This window comes from Prionailurus bengalensis, chromosome D3 (assembly GCF_016509475.1).
Source record: "Prionailurus bengalensis isolate Pbe53 chromosome D3, Fcat_Pben_1.1_paternal_pri, whole genome shotgun sequence".
NCBI classification, from domain to species: Eukaryota; Metazoa; Chordata; class Mammalia; order Carnivora; family Felidae; genus Prionailurus; species Prionailurus bengalensis.
In genome coordinates, this window is record NC_057356.1 from 86352316 (window position 1) to 86377598 (window position 25283).

Here is a 25283-nt window from a genome sequence, read left to right on the forward strand (position 1 = left end):
TCCGCCAGCAAAACGTCCTCCCGAGGAAGTCCTCAGCGCTTCGGCTGATTGACCGAGGCCCACCCAGATGCGCTTCCTTCCTGCGGACTCGGATCACAGCCACGAAACACCTCAGGGCAGCAGGTGGATTAGCGTTTGAGTGAACAGGGGGCGCTGTAGCCGGGTTTACGCACGGAAGGACAATCCCGGCCTGCAGGCATCCCCTGGGCTTGGAGAGGCCTGCCAGGCCGCCTTGAGGCCACGCGGTGAAAAGCTCCGTGGTCACTGCCCGAGGAAACACTGGAAGAGTCACGACCCTGCCAGGGGGAGAAATCACCGGTAGTCCCACCCGCCGCAGGCGTCACCAGGGCAATGGGAGTGCTAATTCCCATCTGGCCTCCCCTCGAGAGACTCAGTAGAAGTGCTCAGTGGAAGGGCTCAAATTCCCATCTGGCCTCCCCCCCGAGAGACTGTTGGAAGGGCTCAGTAGAAGTGTGTTTAAAAATCCCCAAAAGACAAAAGTTTTACACTCAGGTAAGGGAGTTTCTGGTTTCACCAGCAGTAGTGTCGGTGTCAGAGAATGTCTGCCTGTTATTCTAGAAGCCAATGATATTCTCACAAATAGGGCATTAGGCGGCCTCATGTCACCGTGAGTAAACCCCCCTGTCTCTGCTGCTTTTGTTGGGTTCCACATATTTCTTCATTTTAACCAGGGTCTCGCAATCTGGTCCATGCCCGTTATCTTAGCCTCAGGATAATGACCGTCTATTTCAGCATGTGTATTTCTCGATGGGTGAAGAGTATGCATGAAATGAAGAAAAAGGTCTAGACAAAAGTATTTCATCGACGTGGATTTTCAAAGCACCTAAAATGTTGCTGCTTCTCATCAAAAAGCAAGCAGCCCCTTACGTTCTGTGATCCTGGCTGTGAGAAAGCGTGAATTGCCTCTTCCTCAGGAACTCACTGCAACCTGTCCAAGATCCATTTTTATTCCAGCGTATACAACCGCAGAGACTGAATGGGATTTCAGGCAAAGATCTTAACCACCAGCTAGTACCCTTCGTGAATCCCCACACCGACACCCCAAATGTCAAGTGTCTGAATGAACACAAGTTATTATGCTTTATAGTTTTTGCTCAGAAACATACATGTAATATTTGACAATATTTTTAAAAATATACTATATGTTTTTGTATATATGCAGACCTAATGAACGTTCTTCAAAGGTAGACATTGCCTGTAGAAAGCAAAAGGCCAGATAGAATGCGTAATTATGCAAGCCATTGATGAATTGTCCCAATAATACACACCTCAGTGCACGCCAATCAAGAATCAGACTGCCTCTGTGCATGGATTAGCTCCATAGGGTGCATAGATTGGCACGAAGAATGAAGAGTAGGAATGATGTTGAACCTTAAATTTGCTATTTTTATATCATATTTCTTTTCCATGCAGAGATTTAAAGTTGTGCTAAATCATAAATTTGAACATACAGATACAATACAATATATAAACATCACTGGAAATTATTGTTATTAAACTAAAGAGGCCAATCATGCAAAAGCTTGTAAATATCAGAATAACATAATCATTGGCATTTTATTTATTATATTATCACATTTTTGTCAATAGAAGCATATCAACCACCCCGTGAAAATTACACATCCTAGTTAGAATGTTCTAGAATCATGAGGCAAGCCAGCCATTGAAAGTTATCAATAGGACAGAGCATGTATGATTCTCACCTTGCTTCTCAAAACCCCTGCACCACACTTCCTATGTGGGCCCCATTTCCGTGCTTTCCATCACACGTTCCAACAGCCAGTAATGGGGTATTCTAAAATACACTGTCACTGCATCTTCTTGGTTCAGTTCAACTGGCTGTCACAGAGGACAAAAAGAAACTATCTTAACAAAAGAACTCTGATAAGAGATATAGTCACCAGTGAGTCATCCCCTGAATGTTAACCATCACAGCTTGCAAGCTATTTACCCTGTAATCTCTTTAGTTTCTATCTTTAAAGTATCCTATTGTGGTGGAGCAATAGTCTTTTAGAGCAATTTTAAGGGGCAGAAAATCTTTGAGAACAATTCTCCATATTCAGAATTAAAACATGCTTCACTGTTTTTAACAAAGGCTCTAACAGGATAAAAGCTTCATTCTAAAACCACAGGAATCATTCATTTTCTCTGCTTTGTGTTTGTCCTAAAATAAATGTTTCTTTCTTCCTTGTGAAAACCAAATTAGCTCTCTGATTTTTTTCCCCCACTTCATCTTTAGTTGACAGGGTGCAATTGTTTAAAAAAAAAAAAAAAGTCATCTAAAGAAAAGACCCTCCCCATCCAAACAATAACAGCAAAAATGTATAAGCCTTTTAAAGAAATAATTTGGACAATTCTCAGGTGACTAGACTGTCTTTACTGGAAATAAATTTCCATTAGTAATTATTTCAATCCTAAGAATTTGAGTGGTAAGAAGGCCATCTAATTTCCTATTCTCTAGAGAAAACAGCATTGTCCATATTCACTTTCTTTTTCATATATGATGGAGTTATTCAACTCACTCTATGAAACTATCCTCTTGGTCACTATCACATAAATTATTTCATTAAGACATGTTATATATTTCAGATAAGGAAGGATTTTACTGAAACTTAGCAGAATCTTACTAAATAATGAGTCAATGTAAAATCCAACAAAAATTCAAAGGCACTACCCTTAGCATGGTAATCATTACATATCACTATTTATTAACATTGTCAAGAACTGTGAGGTGTCGGATATTTTACCCTATGTGCAAGCTAGCGAGTCAGCCTGCCGTAGCATCGTGGATGTTGGCAGAAGAGGTGAAACTCCTGAGTCCGAGACTAAGGGTGTTTTATTATTCACAGCAATAGCATTAGCCAGGGTATCAGCATTTATGGTGGTTTGCTGAGTCCCACTTCTGACACGGAGACACAAAGCAGGTCAGCTGGCACCTACACACGAAGTAGGTTGCATCATAGGAGAAGAACCACAAGTTTAGGGAACCCCAATGTTTTATAATGGGCAATAATACAGCCTGAACTTTATCTCACAGTGAAATATCTTTTTTTCACTGCAGATAAATAAATCCCCCCCTTTCCTCCAGAGGGAGATGCTTTCAAAGCTGTTTGCTCAACAAATCTCCCTGAAAAGATAGTCCAGAATAAAGACTATCAGTGTCTCTGCTACAAAACATTCAAAGCTACAAGAGATTCATGGAGAGTTGTCTAGCAACAAACTTCCACCGCGTAGGACTTCTTTCCTCATCAAGTAGTCCATTTGTTGGGGTCAGTGCATTCCAATGCGGCCAAAAACAATCATTGCCTTATTGTCATGTTTATACCCATAGCATATATTTGACAATCACATTTCACCTTATATTATTATTATTATTACTATTTAAATTTTCATTTTAAAAAGAATTGTAATTTCCTCCCCATTAGCTAGGACCAGGCCATATAATTAAATTATTGTGATTCAACAGATAGTTATTGGTCACCAAAGATGTGCAGGCAGTATCTGACCTATCTACACTGCTGTGTTCTACTCTGCGCAAGGAGTGAGCTGCTGTGTGCATTTTTCAAGGTTTTATTCATTAATATTTATTGAGTGCCTGCTGTGAGCTGGCATTTTATAAGGCCCCAAAGACACAAAAGTAAATAAGCCTCCTTTCCTCAAGTTCAGCGTAAGTTCATGGAGGAGACATAAAGATAGACGTAAGAGAGGAGACAGAGGTATGCAGGTGGAGCTAAGGAAACACCGTGGAGTGGCTCCAGACTCAGGCAGGTGAGGCGGTGAAGAGAAATGTGTAAGCCTTCTTCGATGAATTCCAAACTAGAAACAGGAATTAGCCTGTTAAGTAAGAGTTGATAATGACAGTAAGAGCGGGCATTCCCGTAGAGGAAGAAGCCCGCGTCATGGTATGGAAAACCTGCTCTTTTAGGGAACTGCAGTGGATTAGAAAGAACAGAGGGTGTAAGGGAGACTAGGAAAACATGAAGCTGGAGAAGGAAGCAGAGCTCACATTACAAACAGTCTTAGGGGAAGCTCCAATACATTCGCACTTGTCTATAGAAAGAGTTTAAGGGTAACAGTCTGGTTAAAAGAAAGCCCTGGAAGGTTTGTCTTGAAACCATGTGTATAGGCAAAAACAACGTCTTTACACAGATTTCTACCGGAGCAGTGGAACTGATGGATTTTATACGTGGCAGTTAATTAAAGAACCCCCAAATCATACCTTTGTCATCCCCATTGATGCCCTTGAGTACTATGTTAGAGGGTTGCATTTGTCCTTAAAAAGTATGTGGGAGAGAGATCACATGTTCATAATCATTTTGGTGGAGAACACAGTCAGGGAAGGTGACAGCATTGTAAGGAAGACCAGTTGCGTGGCTAGCTACATACACCTGATGACGAATTCAAGGGAGAGAGAGTGAGCATGAAGGAAGTGAGTGGATTCAAGAGGTTTCAAGGAGGTAGAAGCAACAGAACTTGCTGACTGACGGGGAGGGAGAGGATGAAAAACAAAGAGACCGGAATGGCTCCCAGTGCTTTGACCTGGGCTGTTAGGTTGATGGGTGCCGTTTCCCGAGTACAGAAGGAAAGGGAAATTGTGTGGGGAACAAGGATGGGTGCAGTTTTGAAATACTGCTTCTCAGTCACAGGCAAGTTTTGGCTTCTGGGTCATGCTCTCCTCTTCAACCAATGACATACCACGGTGGAGAGGCACAAATGTTTTCTACCTCCTCAACTCCTCTCACTCTCTGTCTACAGGTAATAGAGAACATTGCAGCTCTCAGATTTCTGACTGTTGGGCTCACCCAACCGAGAACCCCTGAGCAACTCACACTTACCCCCCTCCATTTTCTGGGGGAAAAAATCTCTTGTATTTATCAGAACTTAATTGTTTAATAAATTTTTTTTAATTTTTTTAATCTTTATTTCTGAGAGACAGAGAGAGAAAGTGGGGGGAGCAACAGAGAGAGGGAGAGACAGGATCCAAAGCAGGCTCTAGGCTCTGAGCTGTCAGCACTGAGCCCAAAGCGGGGCTGGAACTCACGATCCGTGAGTTCATGACGTGAGCCGAAGTCACTGAGCCACCCAGGTGCCCCATTAATTGTTTAGTAAATTAAACAATATCCAGAAATTCATTTTAAATAAAAGGCAAGCAAATTGAAAGTTAATACAGTATATTGGGATTTAGTCTATCCATTAGTGTAGTTACCTTATCTTCACAACATGGGGGTAGTTAGTCACCAGTATTATTCCCATTTTACAGATAAAGCTTAAGTTACAGAGTCAGGATTCAGACTGGGGTCTATCACACCCTAGGTCATGTTCTCCATACAATCTCTCCACCAAATTTCTAAAGGGCAGAGTATTTTGCCATCCCGGTCTTATTCCTAAACCTGCTGGAATCACTTAAATTTTTGTAAGTGGGCTCACGTCTTAAGTCTTGTGAAGTCTGGTGGCATCAGCAGTACTGTGTCACATCTCTGGTCTGCCAGACGTTTCTTTCACAACTGGGAGGAATGCGCTTCTTATGCATCCAAACTTCTTTTTCAACTTTCTAAGATTACTTTTCTCATTCCCTCCTTATTCAAGGAAATAAAAGGGCCTAGTAACAACTTCCTAGGGCCGAATTTGTGTGACACGAATACCCTATTTCATTGCGTCGTCCCTACATGTGATACCCTGTGCTAATCACTTTAAACACACCATCTCATTAAATGCTTACATGCCAGGTGTCATGAGCTCATCGAATAGGTGACGAAACTAAAGTCTAGCGTGGCTAAGGGACATGCCAGGGCGCACTCGGCTGGAAGGTGACGGAGTCTGCATTCAAACCAAGCTTCTCTGACTCTGTAGCCACTCATGAGGGCTACTCATAATGACTTACAACTCAGCATCATTTTTCCTCAGAAATTACACATATACTTGAAAATATAACAAGCAAGAACCTTGAAAACTTGAAAATAAAATGATGGCAGAGGCTTTTCATCTTGGGTGCCAACAGTTGGTTCTCTTCCATTTGTTTGAAAAGTGCTATGAAAGAGGGAAGAAAAGGAGAAGAAGAAAAGGAAGGAAGGAATTGTGAAGCAGGAGTGTTCTCCTTCCCTTTTGTCAGTGTCCTCCGAGTACCTTCCTTCTCTAACTCCAAACTTCAACTCTCACGAGACACCTGCTGTCTGTCTCCACTGCCGCACTCTTCCCCGCTACGACAGTCTCGCATTATCATTTCATTGGATTTATGTTTGGAATAGGCTGTCTGGAAAAAAAGGATGTTTCTAGATCGAAACATATATGCCTGAAGATGAAAAGTTGCTGTCTGTTGATGACAGTGCTACCAACCCAGACTGCTGGTATCTATATCCAACCAAAGCAAACGGCAAATGGACTCACATTGGGAAGATCTGTCTTAAGGAACAATAAAATTTCCTTTAAAATTCTTGGCAGAAATAGTTTCTGACCCCTTCAAGCTCACCCCCCACCCCTGCCATGACCCCTCAGTGTGAATCCAGGCTGGTGTGTTAACTAACATGAAACTAATTGAAGGGATTGGTACCACCTTTTCCTCGTTAAAATTGAGTCTCGTTAAAATTGAGATTCCACAAGGACTGGATGTTGTCAAGTTTTAAAGGAGTTAAACTCAGACTTGGATTCTTATAGTCTTGGTGTCAAAAATGACACCTTTATTTTAACTTTTATTTTATTTTAACTTCAGCTGCTTTTTGTACTTAGAAAAATCTTCCAGTTCAAACTATTTTTCTAAATTTCTTTCTATTTTGTCACTTACTCTCAGGATCTTTCTTTTCATATATAGTGTAGATAAGAATATGAACTAAGGTGTTTGTCCAAAGAACTAGTCAAATTTTCCAATACCCATTTTTCCCCCAGATCTGATAGAATGATAGACACTTGCAGGTAGAGAGGCATAAAGACTTAGGCAAACCTAAAACTTCTGTCTTTGACTCAGCTAAGATTCAGAAAAACTTAATTGTTACATGATTTACTAATTTACATGAAGTTAGGGTTATTCGCCATGTAAACATAAAGGGTTTGCGCTAAAATATTCTTACGTCCTAAGGCAGTAGTGAACGTAAAGTGAACTTGGTAACACTAGCCAACTCACTGTCGTGAATGTAATCCAAGAAAGTCCAGATGGTCTATTGATCATAACTTTCTAAAAGTTAGCATCCTATTCAATTAAGTGCTTGTTAGGTATAGAAACAAACAAATGAGAAAAACTAGTGTTTCTCGTTTCACGATTATGAAATAGAAGTCAAACGTGCAAAGAGATACAGACCCTTGGAAAAACCAGTGTCCATCCAGTTCTTACAGTTAAGTAATATGAAATACATATCAGATTATCCTGTGCTCTTCTGAAAGCCAAGATAAGTGGAATTAAAAGAATAAAAAGTTATGAGACTTGCTTGCACTCTTGCCTTTCTGATACATTTTTGTTTGCAAAACCATGCCTTTTACCTTGACCGCTGTGCTACCTATGGGTAGAGTTAACCTTCTGGGGTCCATGTAGAGTTTTGAGCCAGGCAGCTTGAGTTCCAACCTCAGTGTCTGTGTCCCTAAGTGAGAAGAGCACGAACCTGCAGGGTCGCCAGGTGGATTAAATGCATCAGCATAAGCCAAACGTCTTACACTTCCTGGTACATTGTTCGTGCTCAATAAATTTCAATGACCAGAATCACCCAGAGCCTGGCACGCTCTTATTTGATGTGTAACTATGTCCAACGCAATGTCATCTGCTGAGTGTGGGTGTCAGGACCCTCCTTGGAGGCTATGCTGTCCATCACTGCCCCGCTCTGCCTGTTTTCAGTGAAATTACTGCGGGCCACATGACACTGTAAAATGGCAATTATTCTAAGCAGACATTTTTTTTAACCTTTTGACATTAGAACTTCATGTGAAAAACAGCTGATAAAAATAGATTTCCATCTCCCATACAGTGAGAGTAAAATAAAAATAATTCATAAAAAATTGAAAACTAACAAGATGATGACTTTTGTTGCTGGCTGTTGGGTGCAATGATAACGCACCGTTATCCTCATAAGGATTGCTCAATCTGCCTAGAAAAGTAATCCGGATTTCTTTGCAGCAGTTTCTCGTAAAACATAAGAAAAGTCAGCAGAATCCTTCCTTTGTCCTATGCTTCTTGACTCTGTTTTCGTGAACCTCAGGTCTCTTATTCACTATTTATCCAGATATTTATGCTACTAGGACAGACATATTGCAATAACTACGCTCCAGGAAGTGCTACTAACCAATGGTGTAGGTTGCAGATTTCCAACTTCTGAAATTACTGCATGGTTTATTGATTGTGTAATTCAGAATTTAGAATGTTGACTTTAATTACACTCACCAGTACTTGTGTCGATCTTTGTCAATAAGAGTGAACTTTATCAACGCCTGAGCACACCCAACTATTCCGGCCTCAGTCTTTTTTATCTACATCAGCACCAGCAATTTTCAGCTCTCCTACTGGACCTGGAGGGATACTGATCAGTTGGAGAAACTGGGGAAGGATTAGAAGGAAATCCTAGGAAATGTACATAAAACCAGAAGCATCGTTTTATCTTTGCAGTAGCGGTCCATGAGAAATTTTCTATGAGAAAAGGGCTACATTTTACCCATCAAACATGTTAGGGTGCAAAAAGGGTTGAGAACAGCTACTCCACAGTCCCACCGAGTGAGATTTTGAACCGCATACCTGATCCAATCACTCACCTTATTAAAATTATTCAGAAGTTTCTTGTCACCTATAGAAAAAAATATCCAATCTGCTTAGTATAGGATACAACAGTCCGTGGCGTGCCCCCTCTCCATCTCCCAATCTCATCAACTATCATTTGCCATTTGGATTTTTATATCAGCATCATGAGGGCCATAATTCATAATGGTGAGATATAAAGAGTTTGAAAGCCAAGACCATTTGGGTGTTGTGGTCTTATACTCACAAAGAAGATATTTACAAATACAAGAAGACAAAATTCTGTTTGTGATTATTGGAATGTTTCCCAGATCTCCAGAAAATCAACCTGATCAGTTATTAGAAAGAAAAGCTGTAGGCAAACTTCTACAGAGAACACGATTAAAAATCAGACCTTTGTCCATACAGATGACCAACAGATACATGAAAAAATACTCAACACCACTCATCATCAGGGAAATACAAATCAAAACCACAGTGAGCTATCACCTCACACCTGTCAGAATGGCTAAAATCAACAATGCAAGTAACAACAGATGTTGGCGAGGATGTGGAGAAAAAAAGGAACCCTCTTGCACTTTTGGTGGAAATGCAAATTGGTGCAGTCACTCTGGAAAACAGTATGAAGGTTCCTCAAAAAGTTTAAAATAGAACAACTCTGTGATGCAGTAATCACACTAGTAGGTATTTACCCAGAGAATACAAAAATACTAATTCAAAGGGATACATGTACCTCAATGTTTATAGCAGAATTATCTACAATAGCCAAATAATGGAAATAGCCCAAGTGTCTATTGGTTAATAAATAGATGAAGGAGATGTGGTATGTGTATATATACATATATACATATGTACACATGTACATATATATACATGTACACATGTGTATATATATAAATAGTATCTATATATATATGTATATATACACACACATTCATACATACATACACAACGGAATATTATTCAGCGATGAAAAAGAATGAGATCTTGACATTTACAATGACATGGATGGAGCTAGAGAGTATGATGTTAAGCAAAAAAGTCAGTGAAAGACACCACATGATTGAACTCATATGTGGGATTTAAGAAACAAAACAAATGAGCAACGGGGAAGAAAGAGAGAGAGAGGGGCAAACCAAGAAACAGACTGTTAACTATAGAGAACAAAGTTACAGTCACCAGAATGGAGGTGGAGGACGCTGTGTCAAATAGGTGATGGGGATTAAGGAGGGCGCTTGCTGTGATGAGCACTGGGTGTTGTAGGAAGTGTTGAGTCACTATTGTGTACATCTGAAACTATGTTAACTAACTGGAATTTAAACAAAAACGTAAATAAATAAAAATGAAATCTTCGTCAAGTGCTGAGCAAATTTTTTGACACATCTCCTCAAACTCATTTCAGAAGTCCTCAGATTCAATGCAAGCTTCACCTTGTGTCTATTGCAGAATAAAACTGTGCTACATGACATGAAAACCTGATAGTAAATTTTAAAGTTTCATTCACATTCCTCATAGTTAGTCTAAGCATTTTGCAAACTTCCTCCAAAGTAAACTTGTGTAACATTCAGCAATTTTCTCTGTAATATTTCTGTTGTAACTCAAATCTCTAACTGTGTATTATGTAGGGAAGTCTCATTCTCATGGATAAATGTTTCCTTGCATTAGTTTAAATGTTTTAGAAAAGAATTATAGCAAATAAAAATTTCCATTTTCTCCTTAAGACATCATCTGAACATAAATCTTAAACATTCTCCCCACACACACAAACAAGGAGTTAACCGTGTAAGGTGATGGGTGTGTTAACGATCTTGATGGTCATTCCATGACACACACATATATCAAAGCACCACGTTGGACCCTTGAAATACATGCAACTACATTTTTCAATCATGCCTCAATTTTTAAAACTAAAAAGTGGGGGTGGCTCAGTCAGTTAAGCATCAGACTTCGGCTCGGGTCATGATCTTGTGGTTCGTGAGTTCGAGCCTCACGTCGGGCTCTGTGCTGACAGCTCAGAGCCTGGAACCTGCTTCGGATTCTGTCTCTCCCTCTCTCTCTGCCCCTCCCCCTGCTCACACTCTCTCTGTCTCTCAAAAACAAATGAAATGTTTTTTAAAAATTTTAATAAAAAATAAAAGGTACGAAATAATAAAAACAGAAAAACCCATCTGTCTAAAAAAAAAAAGAGAGAGAGACAAAAAAATGAAAAAAAAAAAAAAGAGTTCTGTGAGGAAATGTATCAAAGTGTCGCCAGGGCTTTGGCTTCAGTTTCTACCTACCAGATCTGATCTGACTCTGTGCTCTACCAGTGGTCAGCTTTGCAAGTCGTTAGACACCGGTAGGCTTCAGTTTTGTTTTTTTCCACAGGTAGAATGAGGCTATGCAACTTCACGTTATAGAATCGATGTGAGGATTTTTAAAAATAATATTTCTAACGTCTGCATGAAATACGCACTTAATGAACAGTGGTGATTATATCATGGCTTGTACAAGTCACTTTTCTAAATTTATTTATCTTGAGAGAGACAGAGACACAGAGACGGCACAAGTGGGGGAGGGGCAGAGAGGGCAAGAGAGAATCCCAAGCAGGCTCCACACTGTCAGCACAGAGCCCGCCATAGGGCTCAATTCCACGAGCTGTGAGATCATGACCCGAACCAAAACCAAGAGTTGGACCTTTAACCAATGAGCCACCCAGACACCCTACACATCACGTTCTTTATGGGCTGAAACTCATGATTTTTATTCCCCCGTTGGCTCAAATGTACCAAACCCGAGCCTCAATACCCCCAGCAAATCTATTCAAGGGTCATGAAGGTACTAGGATCCTGGAATCTGCACAGAAATTTCAGAAGTGCCCTCCAGGAGAGCACAAAGATTAAACTAAAACATAAGCTGGTTTGAACCGTAATTAGAATGAATTGAGTAAAATTCAAATACAGCTAAGAGAAAAGATGTTGGTAGTGAGTCCCTGGCATTTCGAAGCATAACTACTATAAGCTAAGTCGTTATTGAGATACTAGCCGACAGCTCCAGACCACTTTTGCCTCTAGTCTGGCTTCCACTCCTGCCTAGTTTCAGGTGAACATACAGATATTAGACACCTATGAAAACCTTCTGGCCCAGGGCACCTGGGTGGCTAGTCAGTTGAGCGTCCCACTTCGACTCAGGTCATGATCTCATGGTTCGTGAGTAGGAGCCCTGAGTCAGGCTCTGTGCTGACAGCTGGGAGCCTGGAGCCTGCTTCGGATTCTCTGTCTCTCTTTCTCTCTCTCCCTCTTTGCCCCTCCTCTGCTCACTCGCTCTCTCTCAAAAATAAATAAACATAAAAAAAAAAAAAACCCCTTCGGGCCCATGATTCTCTGCAGGGAGAGCTCTTAGTGACCTCTGTTCTGCAACCCCCCCGTCCCCAGCCATTCTTCCATTCTGTCCTTCAGCGTCCAGGCCTGACCTACCATCTGTCCTCTCCTTTTCCTTCTGGTGGTTAGAAACCCCTTGTTGAAGATGGCATCTCCTCGGTGTCTACTTGGGCCCCGTTGTTGATGCCTTGACTCTGGGCTGTCCTGTTTCTCATGAAGCAACTGCTTTATTTTTTATTTTTCTGCCTTAAAAAAAATGTTTTCTTATTTTATTTTTTTAATTTTTTTAACATTTATTTATTTTTGAGACAGAGAGAGACACAGCATGAACGGGGGAGGGGCAGAGAGAGAGGGAGACACAGAATCGGAAGCAGGCTCCAGGCCCTGAGCCATCAGCCCAGAGCCCAACACGGGGCTTGAACTCACGGACCGCGAGATTGTGACCTGAGCTGAGGTCGGACACTTAACTGACTGAGCCACCCAGGCGCCCCATGTTTTCTTATTTTAATGGACAACACCCTTCCATCTTTCCCAGATCCCAGCACACCAATAAAACACATAAATTCAAATCAAGTATCCGTTATTTCTTACCAATTAATAAGCATGAGTGTTATGTTTGGGACCCTTCTGACTTCCCAAAGAAACAATTTCCTTTATGGTTTATGTAAAGAATACAGTCAGCGTTAGCACAGAAAACCAGGAGCTTCCAGAAAGGGAACGGCAGCGGAAACTGTGCGGGCAACAACGTACTTCTCACCCCCTCAGGAAGGGGAGGTGATTGATAACATGCTGTCGTTCTGTTTTGCCCTCTGATGTGACGTGAGTCTGGTCTCACACCCTGGTTCGGTTGTCATTTTCCATTATGTCTGTGTTCCTTCTAGTCCTTTACTGGATTGAATCTTTCAGGAGGCCTCGAGGGAAGCTTTCTTTTTACGGCTAGAGTGATCTTGCCCCCTTGTCCTGTGCTGCTTGAGTTTCCGGAGTTGGGAGAAGTCATATAGGCTTGTGAGAGTAAGCAAAAGTTTTCTTTTAAAAAAAAATTTTTTGTTAATGTTTACTTATTTTTGAGAGAGAGAGAGAGAGTGAGAGAGCCTGAGCAGGAGAGGGGCAGAGAGAGGGGGGGACACAGAATCCGAAGCAGGTGCCAGGCTCTGAGCTGTCAGCACAGAGCCCAACACAGGTCTCAAACCCACGAACCGCGAGATGATGAACTGAGCTGAAGTTGGAAACTTAACCGACTGAGCCACCCAGGCGCCCCATAAGTGAATGTTTTCAATGTCTCAACATCCAGTATATTTCTGTCATTATGGAAGGAACAGTGGTTTTCAGTGTGGGGATTGTGCACAGACCATCAGAAGAAGGAAGCAGGGGAATGTTATGAACTGTCATCTCAGAGTATAGTTCCAGTTGTCAGGGAAATACCTGTTTTTCCCCAGATAGTCAGTTTACCTGAAAATAAGGGTAGAAAATATTACTTTCTATTAAAACAAACATGAATATAAAATGGAATAGAAACAAAAATTTAAAAAGACTTTTGTGGGGCACCCGGGTGTCTCAGTCAGTTAGGCATCCAGCTTCAGCTCTGGTCATCATCTTGCGGTTTGTGGGTTCAAGCCCCGCATTGGGCTCTATGCTGATGGCTTGGAGCCTGGAGCCCACCTAGGATTCTGTGCCTCCCTCTCTGTCTGCCCCTCCCCTCTCTCTTTCTCTCTCTCTCTCTCTCTCAAAAATAAATAAACATCAATCAATCAGTCAATCAATCAGGAAGACTTTTAGGATAGACTAACAACCGTTAACATATTTGTTGCTTTTAAGTTAAAGAATTCCACACATCCCCAGGGTACATATTCACCTTATTTGTCTTCAGGGGATGATCTGGAGAGAAAGTGTCGGAAGCATTTAAATAGGGTTTCTGTTCAGTGCTGTGGACAGTCGATTCGAGCAAGTGTTTAAGCCACAAAGTTGATTTCTGTTTTGTTTTCATCAACAGTGCCAAAGGGCATAATTCAAATAAATACTGAGAAAATGCTTAATCATTCCTCCCTTTTGTTCTCATACCCATTGTTGCCATAATCAAACAGCATTTACTAAGCCTTCATATGTACGGTTCTGATTGAGATATGTTATTCTTGTGATAAGCATTAAATAGCATCATTTGTGAAGTGTGTGTAAAGAAATGGTTGAAGTAAAGACAATCACAATTTAATTTCCAATTAGACTAGAAATTGTTCATAGAAGAGATGAAGAAGGCAGTATTGACCTTGAAGGAGAGAAATATTTGAAACCCGTCACCGTGAGGGGCAGCATGCCGATGTGGCGGAGAAAGCTCAGACATTGGCCAAGAACACCAACACGAATCTGCTCCCGTTCAGCGGAGACAGAAGGGAGCAAACTAGCATCTGCTGGGTATCTTGAGTCCCGGGTGCTTTCCCAGGGGGTGTGCCACTCAATCCTTACAACACGGGGAGCAGAGGGCAGTGGTGTTGATTGTGGTCTGTCCTTGGCCACGCCGTCGTTCCCAAAGCAGCTTGTGGACTCCTTGTAAAGTCAGGGACTGCACTTGCCATCGCCGCGTCTCCCCTCTGGAGTGTTGAACTGTTGTAGCAGATGTTTCACAAATATTAGTTGCACGATCGAATTTTTACAGCTCAAGATTCTAGGGTGAAAAGCCGTTTGCCCAAGACTCTTCCAAATTCACAACTTAAGCCTTAGCTTTTAGCCCACAAGTAATGTGAATTAAAGGTATTCTCCAGCACTGCTCTCTTTCAAATATTTCTATTTTTTTTAATAACGAGATAAAACCAAGGCCAGGGATGTTATGTTAATATTAGAATATCCAGCTGGTTTATGCTGATAAATGCCAGCATCTCCGCTCATAAGACCTGTGAATTATCATCCGATAAGTCAATGGTTAGATAAGGAGGCAAAATTGTTAAAACTTTTAAGTGATTTTTTTTCCATATCCGATGACTCTGCCATAACTTTGCTGCATAAATATCATGTCAAGATGCCACCTTCTTCAGGAGAACTTCTCTGACCATTCAATAGAGGTGACCCCGCTGGAGTCAGTGGTGACATCTGATCATTTCGCTATGGTGATAGCACTTAACATGTTTGAATTCCATTACTATTCACTGATTTCATAATCAGTTGAGCCACATGGTACCATGAATGTCATGCGGAGTTTGCAGAGAAGGAAACTGAGAACCCAAGAGACACAGTGAGACTCACTATGTTGGTCACACCCACAGTTAGCAGAAGCAGCATACATATCTGGTCTCAGCTCTGAGTTCTCACCCTTGATGGTACCCCAGGGGTACCCCAGATCCCTTAATTTCTCCCCTTTTCTGCCTCTCCCCAGATCCAGTGCTCCTCTTTGCAGCATCAGGGTCCTCCAGGAAAGAGAAGACATGCCCAGCTGAGATTTTAGGAGAGTTTCGTGGACTATTATTTACAGTGCTGGGAGGCAAGTCACAGAACCAACAAGGAACTGTGAGGGACAGGCCACAGCAGGCAGCATTACCACCCTCAGTGTAAGGGCACAAAGAGAGGAAGTGTGGTTAGGGGGCCCTGAGAGAGTCGGGGGAGGGAGCAGAAAGGTCCAGAAGCTCAGAAGGAGGCTTGGATGGCAGAACCACAGGCATGGCCAGAGGGAGAGACCAAGAAGAAACACTCACATCTCCCCACCCCAACCTGTTCACAGGGAGCCTCAGTCTACAAGAGAACTAGGCCAACCCAGTGGTGACTCCAAAGTGCCATTTATGGGGGCATCTGGGTGGCTCAGTCAGTTAAGTGTCCGACTCTTGATCTCTGCTCATGTCACGATCTCACAGTTTGTGAGTTCGAGCCCCACATCAGGCTCTGCTCTGATGGTGCAGAGCCTGCTTGGGATTCTGTCTCTCCTTGTCTGTGCCCCTCCCCAACTTGTGTTTTCTCTCTCTCTCTCTCTCTCAAATAAATAAGCACTAAAAAATTAATTTAAAATATTTTTTAAAATAAAGTGATTTTACTCTCACGATTTTTTAACAAAGAGGTTCTGCCAGTTTAATTAGTCTTTTATTACCCAATTCATTTACATTTCTCCCTGGATCCCAAGCTTCAGAACCTGCAAGGATATTTTCCAAGTCACCAAACACGCCTGGTGACGAAACTGGCATTAGGTGCATGACCTCACAAAGGACAGTGCCTCCGGAGGAGCAAGACGAGATGGTCCCTATTTCTGTGTTAGCAGACTCTCTTCTCTGGACTCCTCCTGGTAGAGACCAGAAACATTACAAATCAAACTAGATATGTCTTTTCCTTCACACAAGATCTAGTTTTCTTCTCTGCTCGCTAAGCACATCCATTAGATAACTGTCATTCCCAAGTACGAAGAATAATTAATTCCCAGTTAAGAAAAAAGGTTGGAGAAGCCCCTGGAAAGTCCATCTGAAGCCATCCAGAGACACTTTCTCCTTATATGGTCAGCATTCTGATGAGCTTTTCAGTAACCATTTCTGTTTTGGACCCGTCTGAAGTAGCAAAAGCATGGATAGAATGTTCTTTAAATATGTTTTCTGGAAGAATCGACTTTTAGGCTATTTTAGTAACCCTAAAGGCTTATCATTTAGGCTAATCGTATCTCGGAGGGGGTTCAGGTACTCCCAAACCCAACAGGATAAGCCAGGGCCCCAAACTCTACAACGGGGAAGGCTTTTCCTGATAATGGATGGTTACTGGTTAGGATAAAGTGTAATCTGCCTGCTCGAAAAGGTTTTAGGAAAGTGTGTAATTTGCTATTGTATCCTGAAAGTGAGTAGAGAAGAAAAGCATGCAGCTTCCAGGCTCTCCATCAAAACCAACTTCTTTTTTTTTTCCAGAAAAGCTTTTCTGCTTTTGTTGCAATAGCTAAAGAATACTAGAAGTTTCAGATCCCTAGAACATTTACGTAGCTCTCTGGCCTCCAGCAGTTTTGACAAGATGCACTTGAGGCAAATACCGACCCCATTCGTGACCCACAAAGGAGTCCAGCACCACATTTCTCCGTCTTCCACACCTGCATGCTTACCTGGAGCTCTCTTTGGAGGATTTGCGGGCTTCGGCGCTCCGTGTGTGTGTGTATCTGTTTTCGGTACATCCCTTGGCTTCTCTGAACGGGTTTCTAAGCACCCCCCCTTCCTTCCTTCCTTCCTTTCAGGTCACGGCTTTGGTTCGTCCAAGATGTCACGCGCACAGACGTTTCCCAGCTACGCCTCGGAGCAGAGCGAAGAGACACAGCAGTCTTTGTCCCGGTCGAGCAGCTACGGGTTCAGCTACAGCTCCAGCCTCATTCAATGACACTCAGAGAGCCTGCTGACCAGAGACACAGTCTGTCCGGACCTGCTTGCAGGGTCACTGCACCCTCTGCCTCCTGGAAGACCGATCGCAGTAACATTGACATGGGCCGGGTGTAGCCCAATCCCAGTGGAAGGTTAAACACTGGAGTTCTGCTTCCTTGACTCTGTGGCTAAGTCCTTTATTTATTGAATTTCTTGGTGGGGGGGCCCGGGGGGGGGGGATCTATGTTTTACAAAAATAGACTCCAAATCATCCTTTAAATAAAATTCCTGGTTCTGGCAGTAGCAGAAGCCTGGGCACCATGAGAAGTTGCCCACACTGGGTTGTACCTGGGTGGTGGGCATTACCCCTGTCCTCATGGCTCAGCCCTCCCACCTGATGACAGGGTCTGTCCCTAGACATAATGTCACCCACCACAAGCTACGTGGCTTGGAAGGTTTTGATGGGGACAAATCCAGCAAGGTCTACTAATGGCATCATAACTCTCCATATAAATAAGCCTGGTGACAATTAAGGGAAAATGAGATTTAGAACACACTGTTAAGCAGGGCCTTGTAGCTCTACTCTGTGTGTGTGTGTGTGTGTGTGCATCTGTAGACAAACATAGATATGGATATGGCTATATCCATGTATATCTAACAAGTATATATCAAATGTGTGCTGAGGGTGACAGGATATGCTCACTTACATTGTTGAAAACTGTAATTTGGTGCATTAAAATTAAGATTGTTATGTTGAATAGCTATTTTTAAAATAGTGCTGTAAAAAAAAGGCTTTTTATTAGCAAAAGTATTTACGTAGTCAAGTCTGCTCCTGTGACAAGTATAAACGGATATGTGAGAAGGAGGGACCCTGGAAAACAAAGGAAGCAGTCTAGCTGTCCCACATGCCATGTTACCACGCTGTCTTTCTGCCTCGTACTCCCTTGTTGTTGACGATGTTTCTCTCTCTGGCCATCCCTCTGAACTACGTGAGAAGGATTGGGTGTGATCACCTACTGGCCTCCATTTAATCTCAAGAAAAATAAAGACTCTGAGAAACTGTTTTTCAAGGAAGGGGAAAAAAAAAAAAAATATATATATATATATATATACACACACCTAAAAAGAACTCAGCTAGTTTGCAGTCAGAAGAACAATGGGCACAGGATTATAGATATCAATTATTTAAAATTTTATAGATGCTGTTCTCAAAGAGCCATTGGTCCCTTGTAATGTGCTATGTCAGCAGAATTTGCTAGGCTTTACTTTCTTTTTAATGGACATGGGTTGGCTGGGATTATAAGAGAAAATGGAGCAAATATAATTTTTTTTTCATCTCTGACATTAATGACAAACCTACAAGGTTTAAAGGGAACTGAAGAATTTGGCTAATTTAATTAGTGTCAACAAAGATACTTTGCCCTTAATTTTGAAGTTCACTCGAGTAAAAATAAAACTTATCCTACCTAGAAGTATCTGATGCCACATGCCTAAATGGTCAGCTTGTAAATACTCCAAGGCAAGTTTAAAGAATAGTGAGCCCAGATCATGTAAGATAAAAACTTCATTTTTTTTCCTAATGGCAAAATTCTTTAAACTGTTAAAGTTGGTCTTTTGAAGGGGTACTTGTTTTGCTGATCTGTAATAAGACTTTCTTTTTTTTTTAAATCTCTCTCCGTAGCTTGAGTGCCTATTGACAACCTATTTCAGAGAATGACTATTGAATAGAAATGGTTCTAGGTCCCTCCTAGATAAATTTACACCTAGATCAACTACCTAGACTCTGAATCTTTCAGATAAGTATGAAAACCCCATCAAGATGCTAATCATAAGAGTTAATGTGGCTGTGAAAAATAATTATCTTAAGCTTTCAGGGATAAAAAGAAAGTTACTCAAACTCTCTGCACCATGAATTTTGCTGACCCAGCAGAAAAGCGGATGACTGGTTCCTCATGCTGGTGATACAGCCTTCCCTAAAATCCCAGCTTTCGGGGTTAAGCGCCTCCGAATCACTTAGCACGTGGCATTTGCTTCTGAAATGCCCTTAGTAAAACACACCAGAGCAACTCCCCGCTGAGACCATTTGAGCACAGCTCCTAGTGGTGCCACATTCAGAGCAAGCCTCTCGCCCGCTCACTCAGTTGAGCTGTTGCTTAGAGACCACAGTCACTACATGAGACTTGTGGGGAAAGGCCCTCTGGGGTCCTGGTTCATGTCTCAGCTTCATTCATGTGCAAGAAGCACAGACAGGGAGTCCGAGGGTGGGGGGGATTCTGCTAATCAGATGAGTCTGCTCTTGTGTCTATTTGGTGGAAGACACAATACCTGCATGGAATTGCTTCGAGAACACCATTTCCTTGAGATCGTTACCAGTGAGCTTAACTGAGGAGATACCAAAGATCAGGCTCATCTTGGGCCAGTTCATTCTGAAAATAATGTCATCAAAAGCATGTGTGAGAGAAATCTTCTTCCCAAGCCTTTAACCCAATCGTATCACAATGAGAATAATGCTATAAAGTCTCTCACGGTACATTTCTGGAGATTTATTCTAGCATCTGTACTCCTCCATCTATACTTATAATCATAGCTAAGTTAAAATTGCTAAATGAACAGAGAGGAGAATTTATGTTAGCCTACTGTTCTTGACATATGGCAGTGTGCATTGTAATAAAAATGACAAGCAGATAAATCCTCTACAAAAACCAAAGATGAAAGAAAAGTTACTGTACCATTCTCCTCTCCTGGAACTTCATGAAGCCAATTTCACGGGAGCAATTACAATGGTCGTAAACATGTATTCGACTCACTTGAGCTCACAGGTTTTTGACTGAAGAGGCCTCTCTACTTTGTGAGTCATTTTTCTCCCTTCAGAAATTGTATTATACCTCTCCTGTAATTGGGGTTGCTATGAACCAAAGACATCCTTTGGCTCTTTCTGAGAGCGACCCCACTGGGGTTCCAACCAGACTTAGGCACATGAATGAAGACGATCACAGTTTCCGCATCAGGTTGGAAGAGACCAGTGATGAAGGAACTTGACACGAGTGATTGAGGCTCTTCTGAAAGCAGAGAAAGCCCGGAGGGTCCACACGGTTCATGGAAAGATGACACAGGGGGATTCAGTTTTTATGTCCCCAAGTTTTCCCCTGAAAATCTTAATTATTGCACCCATTGTATTTAAAGTGTGGAAAAGTGTAAAATAACCTTGACCCAATAGTTGACCACACTGGTGGGGGGAGGGGAGTGGGAAACACATCTTTCACTTATTCATCGAATGAGTAATAGGCACTCAGAACTAAGTTATTTATGCAGGTTGCAAATACTTATGAATCAATAAGTTCTGGCCACTGCCACAATTTGAACTTAAAGAAATAAGAAATGTATATTTACTTATGTACTAGGGAAGATGCTGTTTGATAGAGCATGTGAAATAAAGTGAAACATATTTATAAAAAATAAACCTCACTTTTTTTCACCAAGTAGTAACTAGAGTACTAATCCTAGTAGCTTGTACAATTTTTCTCTGTCTTCGTTGGGCAATTATGTTTGAAAATCATTTATCACCTATAAAGTGGTCAACCACTAATACTTTCTGTCCAATATAGAAGCAGTGGACTGATAAATAATGTTACACTGTTAATACTTTTTACAGATCCAATTTATTTATTGCATGTGGTATCTTTAGAGTAGATATTTAAAACACATCATAAAAATTGATGTCTGCCCCTCATTCTTTGGCCAATATCTCAGAAAACTTTGTAAAAAAGCATGAGTACCCTACTCCCTAGATGATTTGAGCCACTTCCTAAAATCAACCATTAATGCTATGTGAAAACAAGCTAAGCAAATTATATTCTTATAAAAAATTGTAGTCCAGTTTTGATGATTATAACACAGCACAATAAAAGGGCAATATACAATCAGTGGGGCTGAGCTTTAGGCCTTGAACACGTTAGGTCTTATAACAAATATTATACTTAAAACTGCTCAAAGTGAAAATGATACATTTTTCTCCAATTCTATTAACATTTGTGGATCAATATCTTGCAATTTCAAATTACTTTATCAATCACTAACTGTACGTTACTATCCCCCAACCTTGGTCTTCTCCAAATAGATACAAATTGGTCACTAGATTTGCAGTAATAATTATAATACGAGGTGATGTGCCACATGGATGAATTCCTAGCCTATGAAATGTATAGAGTGCAATTTCCCATGAAGGGGGAAGAGGAGGACAGGACCAGTTTAGGAGGGGAGCAATTTAGATAAAATTATAAAGACTCCAATGAAATGTCCAAAGTAACACTAAGACTCTACTCTCTGAACATTCTAACCCCGGTTCCATACCACAGACTTGGCCTTCTTTGACTAGCTTCACCCAGTACTGAGCATGCAATTGAAAGAGGACGTCAGTTGCACCATGTTTGAAGTGACCACAGAAAGACAACGTATAACCACCAACTATGCTTCCTTAGGTTTAGTGAAAATTATTGAACGTGAAAGAATGCGTAACAAAATCCCCACACTGAGATGTCTCTTCAGTAACCTGAGGATCGTTTTTGTATGGCCAACGTCATTAGGGTTTCCAAATGAAAGTATGTTATCAGTGACACTGGCTGGGGGCTAAATATGTCTGAGGAGAGCAACATGTGTGCATTCCCCATGAATGTGTTTGAAAGATTAACCCACCTTTTTCTCCCTGAAACTACCACAGATCCTTACTTTCTTGCTTGAGAATGTGAACCTTTGGTGTATCATTTCTACAATTATTACAACTTGTTGAGGCAGTAGCTAGTTTACAGACTCTCATGGAAGTATCGTGAGATGTTGGGCACATTTTCTAGATGGGCAGGATGCTAGCTGGTTTCTGGAATCAATCATGTAGAATAAAGGTCCCAGTTTACGCTCTACTCAGGAGGAAACCTGGATGTTGTCACTTATTCAAAGGCAAAGAAACAGGAGTAGTTTTGCCCGCTTCCGGGCTCCTGGTCCAGCACTGTTTCCTTGTCTCTATCTTGTCTCCCGTTTAGACATAGTGGGAGTTGAGAAATGCCACATGGCCTCTAAATAAATAGGCCCTGGAACATTAAAGTGTCTCCTCAATTGTTTCAGACGTTCCTAACCCTTCTTGGACTCATCACCAACAATGTCAATAGAGAGGCTTTATGAGGCAAATCATTAGTCTTGTAGGTCATGAATGATTGGTATAAATTCTATGACTCTTACATTGTCACCCAGTTCTTGTTGGAGATTCAAACTTATTTATTCTAAAGTGATAGTCAAAGTAAAAAAATAAATTAATTAAGTGTATATGTTTTGTATTCCTACTAATTCATCATATTGTAATCGTGATTATTATTTCGGGGATCTTTATCTCTCTGTAGCACTTTGGCTTAATTATTTATGGCATTTGTCACAATGTTGTTAGATAACATCGGGGCTACATTTTGTTTCATGTGAACTTCAAAAATCTTCCATTCGCAACTGAAGTTGGAAAATGACTCTTTTTATAATAAAATAGCTTGCATATCAAGTTTTTCTTTATACACTTCATTAGACAACGATTTAACTGAAGTCTAGAGAAATGAGAACTAGGTTAAAATTACTAAGTAATATGAAAACCACACTTTACTCATGATTTTCATACACTTTTCCCTAGTTTGAGATTTTAATAGCTTGTAAGCATTTAAAGGCGAGGGAAAGTACATCTGTAATAGAAATATTACAGCTTCCTTCTAATAATTCTGTTTAATAAGTTTGTATTTTACCTTCTCTTCTATGCCTACGACACTATATCCCCTATTCTAATTTTAAAAACAATGAATAAACTTAAATTTTTTAATAGTTATTTGGGGCTAGTTTTAGTTGTTGATACAATGAACTTTTTCCATCTGTTCTTTGCTTTTAGGATGATTTTCCACTTAAAGAGAGCATAAAACCAGCCCTTTTTGTGTGCACAGAATCGTGCACAGTAGGGCAAGGATCTACCCTGACCTGGCAGTTGTGTGCACATTGGGATCGGATTGCTTCCCTAATACCCTCAAGATCCACAACCTCTTAAGACTTGCTTATTTTGGGGAATCTGAAATTTAAAAGTCTAAATTCACTAAAATAAGGTGAATTGAGATGATGACTCAATTATTTTCTTTCAAAAGTCGCTGCAGACTTTCTCTCAAAGAAAACAACGTGAGAGGGCTCCTGGGGTGTTTCAGTATCGTTAACTGTCTGCCAAGTGGACTGAAAGGCAAGGAACGTGAAGAATAAAATGACAACAGCATCTTGATGTTAAATATAAATCAAAAATTAGCATGATATAGGTCAATATGAAATAATTTGGTTAATCAAATTCAGATTTACATATCTATTGCGTAATTCAAAGAACAATGCTTATTATTATCAGCGGGTTCAGTGGGAAGAAGGCTCTAAATTTTTGTGAAGACCTGAAGTAGAGAATACGGATTCTTTCCAGTTATAATGCACTCTATATTATTTTGGTAACAGCGGGCAGTATATAAATCACAACAACGAGTCCACCTACTCCCTGACAATAAATGAGCGTAAAGGCCAGTATCATTCTTACTACAGAAAACAGAACTCCCAGGACCTGCAGAGGCCCCTTGGACCTTCTCCACACAAACCCTAACACGCACACACACACACACACGCACACACACACACACATACACACACAGGCACTTTTTTTACTTTTGACCTACTCTACATGTGCCACACTTGTTATATTTTTCCTGGATCCACCCAGAATTATCCCATCTTTCGAAATCCTTATCCTTATGAATCTTCACAATATATTAAATTATGTGTTCTATGTTTTCTTTCTATAAATTCTTTTAAATTAGCTTATATATACTGTGTGAGGTCTTATACTGTAAAGAGATGTCATTTGTCATTGATTAAATATAATGTTTATGATTATTTTGATAAAAAAATAACTTTGGACGTTTAGGCCCTTGTTAAGGAATAAAATATCCATTACAAATTTGCTTCTATTGGAAATTATATGAGTTGGCATACCTTACTTTTGATCGCAATTTATTCCAGAAAAATAATAGGTTGGGGGCGTCTGTACTTAAATACTAGTTGAGCAACCTTTGGAACCGAATGCAAAGGAATAGCTGTCCCTGAAACCTAAATGTGAATTTCTGGCAGAACAGAAAATGTTACAATAATGAGGCAATAATAAAATTAGGAAATTACATTATTTTTAAATCTGTCTGCGTGATTTTTCCCCTTGGTAAAATGAAATACATAGTTCAAGAATTACCTCCTTCTGAATTCATAGTTTCCATATCTCAATCCTGAATAGACACCCCAATCAATCGTTATGAATGTCTTACTCATAATTCTAAGAAATCGACAACTGATATGGCTACAAGGAGGGTAACTTACAGTTGTGCAATATTAAAATGTCCTCCATCTCTACAAAAAACAGGTGAAAAATACTACTTTACATCACAGCTTTGCATGATTGAGATTTTAAACATCTAAATTAATGGTTTTTACCCATGTGTTACTTAATATTGTTAGCACTATAATATTATATGATTTCCTTACATTTTTATTATCATGTGATGAACTGTAACTATGTAATTAAACAGAATTTTGACAATCATAGTTTCCTAACCTTTAAAATGTCACTTATTCCTTCATTCATTGGTTTGTTATTTTCAAAATAAAGTAAAAGAAGGCCCTTTATTAAATGAAAGATTACTGAGAACTTATTATGCATTCCCAGTGTTTTCCTAATCTTATGTTATAATAACATATAATTTTTATTAGGTCGACCGTGGTTTGTTGGAATCATAGAATATTAATATGACAATGGCATTGGTGATCAATACTTTTATCTTCTAGTGAAGTGATATCCAGAGTTTTTAA

At 40.5% G+C, this 25283-nt stretch overlaps 1 protein-coding gene across 1 annotated transcript in view; it reads left to right on the forward strand.

The window, feature by feature from the left end:
- Positions 1–24606, forward strand: part of DOK6 (docking protein 6) — a 368796-nt gene extending 344190 nt beyond the window's left edge. Inside the window, exon 8 of the mRNA XM_043559069.1 lies at positions 17264–24606. Within this exon, the coding sequence (XP_043415004.1) occupies positions 17264–17403 (140 nt within the window). The 3' untranslated portion in view covers positions 17404–24606. The remainder of the gene's footprint in view (positions 1–17263) is intronic.
- Positions 24607–25283: the final 677 nt, after the last annotated feature.